General features: G+C 61.5%; 1 protein-coding gene across 1 annotated transcript; it reads left to right on the forward strand.

Annotated features, from left to right (window-relative positions):
• The first annotated feature begins 751 nt into the window (after positions 1-751).
• Positions 752-10,627, forward strand: LOC129200408 (zinc finger protein 135-like). The gene is made up of 13 exons (XM_054811760.1): positions 752-1,014; positions 1,188-1,259; positions 1,333-1,463; positions 2,676-2,784; positions 2,902-3,048; positions 3,624-3,705; positions 3,818-4,762; positions 5,616-5,790; positions 6,017-6,125; positions 6,487-6,559; positions 6,896-7,009; positions 7,115-8,124; positions 9,651-10,627. The coding sequence occupies exons 6-13, from the start codon at positions 3,648-3,650 to the stop codon at positions 10,575-10,577; spliced, it is 3,411 nt and encodes a 1,136-aa protein (XP_054667735.1). The 5' UTR covers positions 752-1,014; positions 1,188-1,259; positions 1,333-1,463; positions 2,676-2,784; positions 2,902-3,048; positions 3,624-3,647; the 3' UTR covers positions 10,578-10,627.
• Positions 10,628-12,200: the final 1,573 nt, after the last annotated feature.

A 12,200-nucleotide genomic window follows, 5' to 3' on the forward strand; every position in this document is an offset into this window, starting at 1 on the left:
GGTTCCTCTGCTGCTGCACCTAAAGCCACTCGGTTACCAAGATGCTTTCCCACACTCAGCCCCATCCCCAAAAGCAGCAACGAGCCGCAGCCGCCTGTCCCGAGTGCCCAGCGAGGAAGGGGATTAGGGAAAGACCAATCAGTCTTGGTCCCAACAGGACTGTGTGGTGTAGAAGGATGGTGAGAGAGCAGGGGCATCCTGGGGACAGGGGGTGCTGGCAAAGTTTGGGGGTGCCCAGAAGGAAGAGAAGGGGGTGCCTGAGTTGTGAGTGCCCCCCGCCTCCGCCCCCCCACTCCCCGTGCTCATCCTGCAGGGAGCTGCCCCCAGGCTCCTGCTCCAACCACTGCTCCAACTGCGCTGGCTGCAAATGCCCTTCGCGGGCAGGCAGGAATCAGGACCAAAAGCCCCCAGGAACCAGCACGGCCACACTCCATGGTCACCCGCACTTCCTGTGATCTGGAGGACTTCCGGTCCATAGAGTATGACTCCCCGAGCACTGAGGGGCACTTCCGGTCATCTGGAGGACTTCCGGCCCATAGAGCGCGATTCCCGGAGGACTGACAGGCGCTTCCGGTTGGGTGGAGTACTTCCGGCCATAGAGTGCACTTTCTGGAGGACTGACGTGGACTTCCGTTGAACTGGAGGACTTTCAACCCATGGGGTGCAATTTCCGGCGGACTGACGGGCATTTCCGGTTGTGTGGAGGACTTCCGGCCCATAGAGCGCGACTTTCGGAGGACTGACAAGCACTTCCGGTGATCTGGAGGCCTGCATACCCATAGAACGCAAGTTCCGGCGGACTAAGTGTCACTTCCGGTGGAGTGGGTTACTTCCGGCTGCTAGAGTGCGACTTCCGGTGGCCTGTCTAGCACTTCCGGTGAGATTCATTACTTCCGGTCCATAGAGCGCGACTTCCGGCGCACTCCCTGGCGCTTCCGGTGAGTTGGATCACTTCCGGCCGATAGAGCGCGACTTCCGGCGGTCCGACGGTCGCTTCCGGCATCCTGGAGCGCGGTAAGGGCCGTACCGCAGCGCTGATGGCCGCTCTCGGTCCCGGGCGGTGCCGGTTCGTTCGTTTCCCTGCGGGCCCGGGAGCTTGGGAGGGTCTTTTCATGACGAGGCGGGGCGAAGGCTCCGGTTTGCGTGACGCAATTCCTTGCCTGTTGACGTAATAACGGTTATTACAGGTGCAGAGAGCCCCTGCTGATGCCTGTCCCGGGCTGTGGCGGCTCCGGCCGGAGGAGCTGGCGCTGGGGAAGGTAGGGCAGCAGCTGGGGGGGGGGTAATGGGGGGCTGGTTCCCTCGGGGAGCCTCATCAAGTTGTTTTTTTAGGTAATATTGCATCATTTGAACAGCCCGGTTAAATAACACGCTGTCATCGAACGTCACGAGTGAGCGGTTAGCGCCCGGGGAGGATTCCGGTTATCTGCGGCTGCGGGGAAGAGGAGACGAAGCGGTGAAAAGTGAGGCGGAGGGAAGGGTTAATTATTCCAAATCCTGATTGCGTATTGTGAATTAGAAACTGAATTAATTAGTGATGCAATCACCGTAACTGCGATAAGGTGGTAGTATAGGAAGCTGCTCCCCATTAGTGTTCTATCTCTGCGTAGTATCTGGAAATTTTTCTTGCGATGGTATTGCTCGGGCATCGTTAATGCGTCAATATTGGCGTTATTAAATAAGTGAGAGGCGTTAGTGATGCCCAACTGCTGTTCTAAATGTTTTTAAAATTCAGTTTAATTGCGTACTACTCAAATTTAATTTGCGCTGGGTTTACTTTTATTGTAGCTCCTCTTGGAAGTAATTCATACCTGTGCTTTGGGGGGGGGGGGGGGTCCCTAAAAATGTTTAAATTTGGGCAGTCGTGACTCTCTTTTAATTTTCTAATTCTACTTTAAAATCTCAGTTTTTGAACGCTGCTAGCTTTGGTTGAGAATCGTTACCGCCTGTGAATTTTCTTAATACTTAACTTTAAACACAGCCAGTATTTAATGACTTGTGTTTATTTCTCTTTATTTAAAATTATAAAGCTTCGATTACTATTTCGGTTTAAGCCAGAGCCATTATTGCCTCCGAACTTATTTACAGCTGTGTTATAATTTATGTATTCAACACCCCTTATTAGCTTTCCCCTTCTGTTTCCATTTTAAATTCTAAAACTCTTATTTTTGCTTCTGATTGGGAGTCATTAACGCCTGCAATTTTATTTAATAATGGCTGTATTTAAAGTTAGCTACGTAATTTCTGCCTTTATTGCTTAAAAAAGGATTGCTTTTTACTTTTTTTAATTATGGTACAGATTAGGAATAATTACCGCCTGGTTCATTAAGGGATAGCTGGGTTAAATTAGGTCATGACTCATCCCTAAACAACATATATTTTATTTGCACTGTAACGTTTCAATCGTCGCTTTACTTCTAAGCGGGATTAACTAGCTTATTATACTAAAAATAAATAGATTTATTTTTTAATACTAACTAGAGTTGTTTCTCTACAGACATTAATCCCAGTTAGTGCTCTCTAACTTTTATTTTGCTGCTCGTAATTTTATAATATAATTTAGGAGTAATCACAGTCTGTAAAGTTTTGCGCGTTAGCTGGAGTCTAGGCGTTATTTACTCGTAAAGACTGTTCTAGCTATTGGTGCTTAAGTTTTTATTCTAAATGTTTTAAAGTAAATAATAGGCAGTAAAAACCGGAATAACGAAAACGTCCCCGCTGCCGGAGACACCGCCACCCGCTCCCTCGCTGTGGCATCGTACGTCGCGCCCACAACCTGGTCAGGTCGGTAATTAAACTTAATTGTAGTGGGTGGAACGCAAACTTTTCTTTACGTAGATATAAATAAGCTGAGATTATACAAAGCGACATGGGAAAGTAGTTCATTAAACGTACCCACAGGAACGACGCGCTTGAGTTTTTCTGTCTGGAAAAGAAAAGACGGCGTTGTTGGCGTTTGCGTCCGCCGAGACTGCGCGCGCTGCCAGGCTGGCACCGGCGCTGCCTTCGGACAGGACAGGCTGCCAGAGCAGAATTCCATCGCGTAAGGTTCGTTCTCTGAAATATCCCCGGCTGCAGAGCGAATTATTCGCCATAAATCACCAACGGCGGCTCCCATTCGCCCAGACTCCCAAGGTTTCTCCAGCCGACTCCCGTAACGGGGTCCCAAAAGACAAAAAACGCGAGAGTAGGGCTGAAACAAACAACAGAAAAAAAGAGAAAAATCAGAAAGTGCTGAGCGCTGCGGCTGGAACAGCAGTGAAGGACAGAAAAACGCCTCGGGAGGGGTGTTGAGGGGCCAGGGGGGCTCGGAGCAGAGTGCGGCGGTCCTCTGGGGATCCTGCCTGGCAGCAGCGAGCGGGTGCTCCAGGGTCAGCAAGGCCCCAGGAGGGACTCTGGAGGGGGTGTTGAGGGGTCCGAAGTGGGCTGCTGAGCCAAAAAGGGGCCTGGGGGGGGGCCTGGGGGAGCGCGCCTGCCCTTCAGAGAGCCCCGGCCGCTCCCGGGGTGCCGGCAGCCCCCGTGCTGCTGATGCCGGGGTGTTGGAAGGGGGGGGCCCAGCCCTGAAACCACTTGTCTCAGGCAAGCCCACCCCCCCTCCCCGATTCCTCTTCTCCTCTCCCCAGGGGACACAGCGCTCCCAGCCCCGCATGGACCCAGGTGCCCACGGCCCCAAGGCAGGAGCGAACCGGGGAGACGCCGGAGCAGGTACCGGGATGGTGCTGGGCTCGGCGTCGGGCTCAGCTGCATCGGCACCCCCTCCCCGTCCCGTCCCTCCCCTCCCGGGCGCCGTCGCCCCATCGCCCGTCATCTTCCCCAGCAGGTGACGCGCAGGAGGAGCTCACGGAGACGGGGGGCACGTCCCCCGGGCAGGAGACGGAGCAGGAACGCGATGGAAGTAGCGGGACGTCGCGGTCGCGCCCCAACACGTGCGAGGCGTGCGGGAAGAGCTTCAGCCTGCGTTCCAACCTGCTGACCCACCGCCGCAGCCACCTGGGCGAACGGCCCTACGCCTGTCCGGAGTGCGGGCGCTGCTTCGGGCAGAGCTCCCACCTCCTCACACACCAACGGCTTCACACCGGCGAACGGCCCTACCGTTGCCGCGACTGCGGCCGAAGCTTCAACGTTAACTCGGACCTGGTGAAGCACCGGCGGACGCACACGGGCGAACGGCCCTACCCCTGCCCCGAGTGCGGGCGGCGTTTCGGCAGCAGCTCCAACCTCACCCGGCACCAACGGCTTCACACGGGCGAACGACCCTACCGCTGCCCCGACTGCGGCGAGAGTTTTCGGGACTGCCCGTCGCTCACCATCCACCGACGCGCCCACACCGGCGAGCGGCCCTACCCCTGCCCGGCGTGCGGCAAAGCTTTCACCGACAGCTCGCTGCTGGCCAAGCACCAACGCACTCACCGCGCCGAGAAATCCTTCGCCTGCCCCGACTGCGGCAAAAGCTTCTCCACCAGCTCCTACCTGCTGCGGCACCGCCGAACCCACCTGCCCGAGAAGCCGTACCGCTGCGGGGAGTGCGGCCGCGGCTACAGCCAGTTCGCCCACCTCACCACCCACCAACGCGTCCACACCGGCGAGCGGCCTTACGTCTGCCCCGACTGCCGCAAGAGCTTCACCACCAGCTCCGCGCTCACCAAACACAAGCGCGTCCACACCGGCGAGCGACCCTACGTCTGCCCCGACTGCGGCAAGAGCTTCACCCAGAGCTCCAACGTCATCACCCACTGGCGCCTGCGGCACGGAAAATCCCTCTGACCGTTCCCCGTGCCGCCCCGGCGTCCCCTCCCCGAGGTTTTTGTTGTTTTGGTTTTTTTTTTTTTTTCTCTGTGTGGCGTTCGGTAATAAAATCTGCCATCCCTCAGCGGCGGCCACCGGCGCGCGGCTGGGTCGGGGTGGCGGGCAGCAGATCTGGGGTGAAGCATCGTCGAGACGCGCCGTCCGGCGCTGGGGATCTTGCCAAAACTCCTGAGCCCTCCCCGCCGAACGGCGGCCAGCTGCCGTTATTTCACGGGTGGGGGAAAGCGAAGGAATTTGGTGGTTTTCACCCGAAAAGGGATGCGGAGGTTGGGGTGCAAGGCGGGTCTCTGAGTTTTGGGTGTTGGAGGCGCCTTCTGGCCCCGCGGTTCCCGCCGTCTCTTTTTGAGGCTGACGCAGGGGCGGCTCAGAGATGGGGGGATCCCCGGCGTCCCCCCCCCCAGCCGCAGCTCTCCCAGGACGGCAGACGATGGCGGGGGGGGGGGGTGAAGCGGCCAAGGCTGGTCCAGACCCGGCAGGATAAATCCCCCCCGGGAAGCCGAGCTGGCCAGGCTGGATCTCTGCCGGTGGAGGGGTGGGTTGGGCACCCACCTCCCCGCGTCCCCTCTGGAGCGGGAGGACCCCTGAGGGCAGCTGGGGGGGGTGGGGGGGGGTCTGGTCACCTTTGCCTGTCCCTTGCTGTCACCCTGCGGGGTGCACCGGGACGGGGGACAATGGGGGGGGGGGGGGAGGTGGGAACGGGGAGGGGGACAGGGATGGGGATACGGGTGGGAGGAGGGACGGGGGTGAGGATGAGGATGGGGATGGGGACAAGGATGAGGGCAGGGATGAGGATGAGGATGGGCATGCAGGTGGGAGGAGGGATGAGGATGAGGACAGGGATGAAGACAGGGACGGGGAAGAGGAGGAGGAGGACAGGGATGGCAACGAGGATGAGGATGAGGATGGGGATGAAGATGAGGACAGGGATGGCAACGGGAATGAGGATGAGGATGGGGATGAGGATGAGGACAGGGGTGTGGATGGGCACACAGGTGGGAGGAGGGATGAGGATGAGGATGGAGATGAGGATGAGGATGGGGATGAGGAGGGCAGAAGCAGCCCGCCCCCCCCCCCCGCCGTCTCCCCCCGCCCCCGCCGGCAGGGATGGAGGATGGAGGATTGGGGGGCGGGGGGGGTGAAGCTCCGCCGCTCCTCTCCGCCGCTCCTCGCCCCCGCTTCCCTCCGCACCTCCCCGGTGACGGCGGCGGAGGCTGAACTTCCTGGGTCACCGGCGGCTCCTCCATCCGGGAGCCGGGGCGGAGCAGCCCGAAGGCGGCCGGCGGCTCTTCCCCGAGCAGCCGGGACCGCGGCAGCCCGAGGTTGGGGGGGGGGGGGGAACACGGGGATGGGGACACCGGACACGGGACCCCCGGAGCATCACCCCGAGCATCACACACACACACCCCCCCACCCTGCACCCACCTCCCCCGGTTCCGCTCCCCCCCACCCCACCCCGCAGGTACCGGGGGTCCCCCTGCGCTCCGAGGGGAGATGCTCGGACCCCGCATCCCCATCCGAGCGCAGCGTGGGTGGTCCGGCTAACGACACCCCCCCCCCCCCCCATACCCACCGAAGCATCCGCCCGGTTAACGGGGACCGCGACAAGCTCCGTTCCCCACATCGGGGGGGGTGTGCATGTGGGGGGGGGGTACCCCTGAACCCCCTTTCCCTCTCTTGCAGGTGCTGCCGGGTTTCGAAGCGGCGGGCGGCATCGGCATCATGCAGGACAGCTACGAGTCCCTGATCCTGCTGGGTAAGGCCGGCGGCGTCGCACGCTCGCGCCAGCGTGTCGACACCTGCCCCGCCACGCGCCGGTGCTTCGCCGCCAAAAAAAAAAAATAAAAAAAAAAAAAAATAAAGCCCGTTATCGCCTTTCTCTCCTAGCTGCTCGCCTCAACCCAAAATGCCGTGTTTCCTTTAGAAAGTACATATATATATATATATATAAAATTTTTATCTCTATATATCTTTTTTATATATATTTTTTTTTTTTATATATATATACATGCATAGCATTTAATAACCCCCATGTAACGGACCCGTAACAAACCCAATATCTTTTCCCCCCCTCCCCATTTTTCCGGAGCAGACTTCCCAATTCCCAAACCCAACGTCATCTCCCGGCTGGAGCTGGAGGAAGAGCTGGGGGTGCCGGATCCGAACGATTCCAAGGAATGGGAAATCCTCAGGGTGGCCCCCGCAGGTGAGGACGGACGGGACGCAGGTTTGGGGGTGTCGTCCGCGGTGTCCCCTGGGATTTTTTGGGCTCCCTCCCCCCAGAAAATCACCGCGTCGTCTCTCTCTGCAGATGACGGGATGGGGAGTGAGAACGAGGAGGAGGAGGGTCCCGAACCGGACGGTCCCGAGATGGCGGAGCTGGACGTCATCCTGTCGCGGGGGGCAGAGGAGGGCGTCCCCCAGTCCCCCGTGCTCGGGGACGCCTGCCAAAGCCGCCGCGACCCACCCTGGGACCCCCGGGATCCCCCCGAGGAACATCTGACGCGTCCTCCCCGCGGCGGTGCGGTGACCGGCGGTCGAGGGGGTCGACGGGCGCGAAGGGGAGACGCCCCGAAAACCTGCCGGCAGTGCGAGAAGACCTTTTCCCGGCGGTCGGAGCTGCTGATCCACCAACGGTTGCACACGGGGGAAAAACCCTACAAGTGCCTGGACTGCGGGAAGAGCTTCACCCGCAGCTCGAACCGCAACGCCCACCAACGCATCCACAGCGGGGACAGACCCTACAAGTGCCCCGACTGCGGGAAAAGCTTCGGCCAGAGCTCGGACCTGGCGAAGCACCAGCGGCTGCACGCCGGCGAACGTCCCTACGCCTGCGCCAAATGCGGGAAAAGCTTCAGCTGGAGCTCCGATCTCGTCGTCCACCAACGCATCCATACCGGCGAACGACCCTACAAGTGCCCCCAGTGCGGGAAGAGCTTCAACCGTAGCTCCAACCTCAACACGCACCAGAGGACCCACCTGGGCGAACGGCCCTACAAATGCGCCGACTGTGGCAAGAGCTTCAGCTACAGCTCGGCGTTCCTCAAGCACCAACGTACCCACACCGGCGAGAAACCTTACCAGTGCACCGGTTGCGGCAAGAGCTTCTTCGAAAGCTCGGCGCTCATCCGTCACCAACGTATCCACACCGGCGAGACCCCCTACCAATGCCCGCACTGCGGGAAGAGCTTCAAGCAGAGCTCGGCGCTCATCACCCACCTGCGTACCCACACCGGCGAGAAGCCCTACCAGTGCGGCGATTGCGGCAAGAGCTTCATCGTCAGCTCGGCGCTCATCAGGCACCAACGGGTTCATCTGGGATAGGCACCCGACGCTGGTTTTTTGGGGTGTGTTGGGTGGGGGGGGGTGGGGTGAGGGCTGAGATGGATGGGGCTGGATGCGGCTCTAAGGAAAACCGGGGGCTTCCGGCCGCGCCGGTGGGGTGGGGGGGAGCGGGAGATGCGCCGAGCTGCGCCGGCAACCGAGACCCCCGCCCAGTCCTGAGCCCGAGGGAGCGGAGCCGCGGTGGGGACGGACTCGAGGGGACGTTTCGCTTCTCCCACGTGCGACAACAGGGATGCGGCACCGGCACCGGCTGCCCGTGGCGATTCCCTGGCCGCGGCGGTGGGAAGCCCGTGCCGGGTGGGTGGCCGATGGCTCGCGACGCTTCGAGCCGCCTTTCCGTCATGCCGTGGCCGTCGTGTAGATGGGGCCGAGCCTTTTACCTGTCTGTGTGTGTGTGTGTGGGGGGGTGGGAATAAAGGGGAGGGGGTGGAAAGGGGAGGGGGGGGACACCCCAAAGCAGAGCCTCACGCCGCGGCTTTCTCCTCCCTGCATGAGCACGAAGGGTCCCATAACTCCTCGATTCGGCGACGGCCGTCTGCAACGGGGCTGTCGGAGCAGCCGACGCCGCGACGCTTGGAGCGGGACCCCCCCCCCCGGGGTGGTGGTGGGGGGGGGATTGTGTGTGTGTGTGTGTTCCCCCCCCCGTTTCATTCCCCGCTGCCCTAGTAAAGAATCGTTGTTCGCCGGCCGCGGCTCCGCACGCCTCTGTGTTCTGGGGGGGGGGGGGGGTGTGCCGAAATCCGTGGGGACCCCTTCGCCATCGTGTGTGTGTGTGGTGTCCGCCCCCCCCCCCCCTCCATGAGCTTCCCCATGCGAATGCGGATGAGGAGGGGGCTGATGCTGGGGGGGGGGCGGGGGGGGGGAACACAGGGTGGGGGTCTGGGGGGGGGGGGGCGATGGGGGGGGGGGAATGGGGATTGGGGGGGGGATGGGGATGGGGGGGGGATGGGGATTAGGGGGGGGGCCGGGGTCTCCCCCTCGCCGCCTTCCTCGGAGCAGCCCCCGGGGGTTGAACTTCCTGGGTCAGCGCTGCCGCCGCCGCCTCCATTGTCCGCCCGGCACCGGCGAGGCCCCGGCAGCGCCCGGACGGGGCGAACGGGGGGGTTTGGGGGGGGGGGGGGAGGGGGAGGGGGGGGGGGGGGTGAGGATAAAAGGGGGGGGGGGGGAAGAAGGGGGGGGGGGGGGGGGGGGGGGGGGGACCGGGACCGGGCGGGAACCGCAGCGGGTACCGTACACCGCGGGCGGGGAGGGGGGGGGGGGGGGGGGGGAGGGGGGGGGGGGGGGGGGGGGGTTGGGGGGAGCCGAACCAGGGAGGGGGGTGGGGAGGGTATTTTGGGCATCGCCCCCCCCCCCCCCAAGTTGAGCCGGGGGGGTGCCGGTTCTGGTGGGAGCGACGCGCTCAGCGCCGGCTTCTCCCCTTGTCGCTGCAGGTAGCGGGGACCCCCCCCCCCCCCAAAAAAAAAGTGCCACCGACCCCCCCCTCCCCCCACACCCCCCCCACACATACCCCAGCACCATGTCACCGAAGCGCTGCAGAGGGTCCGCAGCCCCCCAAGCTGACCACGGCAAGGTCGCCGCCGCCGCCGAGGCCGAAACCGCGTCCCGCGGCCGCGGCGGGCGAAAACGTAAGGAGACGGTGGTCCGTCAACGCGCGGCCGGGCGGGGAGCACCCCAACATCTGCGTGGAGTGCGGCAAGAGCTTCGCGCAGAGCGCGGCGTTGGCGTCGCACCGGCGTAGCCACGGCGGGGAGAAACCCTTCGCCTGCCTCGACTGCGGCAAAAGTTTCGGTCTGGGAGCCAACCTCCTCCGGCATCGGCGAACCCACGCTGGCGGCAACCCGCGGAGCTGCCGGGACTGCGGGAAGGAGGTGGGGTCCGGTACCGTCGTCGCCGGATCGGCACCGCGTTCCGCCGGCCAGAAACCGTACAAGTGCGTCGACTGCGGGAAAAGCTTCGGCCGCCCCAAGCAGCCCCCCGGCAACTCCCCGGCGAAACGGCGTCGCCGGGATGGCGCCGGCGGTGAAAAGCCGCCGACCGTGGCCATCCCCAACACTTGCGCCGAATGTTGGCAAAGCTTCAGCCAGAATTCGGATTTGGTGAAACACATGCGCATCCACACCGGCGAGAAACCGTACGCCTGCCCGCACTGCGGCAAACGCTTCAACGTCAGCTCCAACCTCATCCGCCATCAACGCATCCACACCGGCGAGAAACCGTACGCCTGCTCCGACTGCGGCAAGAGCTTCACCGACAAATCCACCCTCACCCAGCACCGGCGTATCCACACCGGCGAGAAACCGTACGTCTGCGCCTACTGCGGCAAGAGCTTCAGCCGTAGCTCGCATCATAAGCGACATCAGCGAACCCACGCCGGGCAAAATCCCATCTCCCTCCTGCCCCTCTGGCCGTACCCCAGCCAGCCCTGCTAGGGGGTGGGGGGGGGGACACACCACACACACACACACACGCGTGCGACACGGGGACGGGGATGGGGTGGGGGGGGGGGAGGTTTCGGCGCGGCCGACAGCGCCGGAGTACGGTGCGGCGCGCGCCGGAGGGGCCGTTGGGACGAGGAGTAGCGGATGAGCCGTAAGGCTGGGGGGGGGGGGGATTGTGCGGAGGGCAGGGGGTGGTTGGGGGGGGGGGGGGCGTAGGGGTTGGGTAGGTAGGATGGGTCGGTAGCGACTGTAGAACAGAGTAACAAAAAAAAAAAAATCAAAAAAACCCAAAAAAAACACCCCAAAAATTTGAATAATAATTACTTCGCCTTCGTTGCTGTCGTCGTTATTACTCCGTCCCGCTTTCGCCGTCGTTCGAGGAAAAAGCAAAGCGATCGCGGCTCGGTGTTATTCCGGGGGGGGGGGGGCACTCTTGGAATAAGGGGGTGTTGTCTGGCACCGAAACATCTGGGTGTGTGTCATCCCCCCCCGCCACAGCTGGATCCTGCCCGCGCTCGTACATCCATACGTAAAAAAAACCCAAAAAACAAAAAAAGGGTGAAATCCCTTTTCTGCACCTTCAGCACCAGGATGGTGAAATTTTGGGGGGGGGGGGGGGGTCCTGCTGCAAACCCCCCCCCCCAGTGCTGCAAAATGCTCAGGGCCCCAAAATCCAGGGGTTTTGGGTTTTGTGGGGTTTTTTTTAGTGTGTATATATATGGTGCGGTTCCTATAGGGTGGGGGGGGCCGTGCACCCCCGCCCGCTCCCTTTTTTCGGGTCCTTTTGGGGTTTTTTTTGCGGGTGACGACCCCCTCGGCTGCGACGTCCCCTTCACAGCGCTTCACCCACCGGGAGAGACGCGGCTGAGCCGGGAGCGGCACCGGGGGGGGAGGGCAGGGCCCCCCCACACACACACCCCCCCCCCCCACCCCCCCCCCCAGACACAGGACCGGGGATGCTCCGCTGCACCGGTGCCGTAAAAAAAACCAAACGCCAAAATCCCCAGAACGGGGCTAAAAATAGACCCTGGGGGAGGGGGGGGGTCCCGGGGCTGTTCCCCACCCTTAGTGCCCCAAACCCCCCCCGACACCCCCCCCCCCCAGCCTCCCGTCAGCTCCGTCCTGCCCCCGCCACCGTCGGCATCCGGCGTCGTCGCACCTCCCTCTGCTCCGAAAACACTCCAAAAAAGCTCAAACTTCAAAAAAAAAAAAAAAAAAGACAATATTTTATTTATTTTATTAACTTTGGGTCAGCTTGGGTTGGTTTAGGGTGTTTTGGGTTTTTTTTAATACTTGGGAAATGCTTTTTTTTTTTTTTTTTTTAAAAAACCCCTGGGGAAACCCAAAGCGACGGCGAAAACCCAAAATTTTAAAAAAAAAACAAAACCAAAACCCAAACCCAGCCTGAATCCAGTCGAAGCTCAGCGCCCCCGAAGAAAATTGAGGAGAAAAGAAAGGATTTTGATTAAATCTGCTGGAAAGGGCTCCTGGGGTCGTTTCCCCCCCCCCCCGTCCGAGCACGTTGCACCCCACAAACACGGGGCGGGGGTTGGATATTTGCCCCACGCACACGGCAGCTCCGACCCCGCGGCGCCGGTAAATTTGCCGTCCCGG

Source organism: Grus americana, unplaced genomic scaffold (genome assembly GCF_028858705.1).
Source record: "Grus americana isolate bGruAme1 unplaced genomic scaffold, bGruAme1.mat H_91, whole genome shotgun sequence".
NCBI classification, from domain to species: domain Eukaryota; kingdom Metazoa; phylum Chordata; class Aves; order Gruiformes; family Gruidae; genus Grus; species Grus americana.

Excerpts from the sequence above, each read along its gene's own strand:
- LOC129200408 (XM_054811760.1), top strand. The coding sequence starts at position 3,648 with ATGGACCCAGGTGCCCACGGCCCCAAGGCAGGAGCGAACCGGGGAGAC. Across the intron at positions 5,791-6,016 it reads GAGGACAGGGGTGTGGATGG|GCTGAACTTCCTGGGTCACC; the intron begins GCACACAGGTGG and ends ACGGCGGCGGAG. Across the intron at positions 6,126-6,486 it reads CGGGACCGCGGCAGCCCGAG|GTGCTGCCGGGTTTCGAAGC; the intron begins GTTGGGGGGGGG and ends CCTCTCTTGCAG.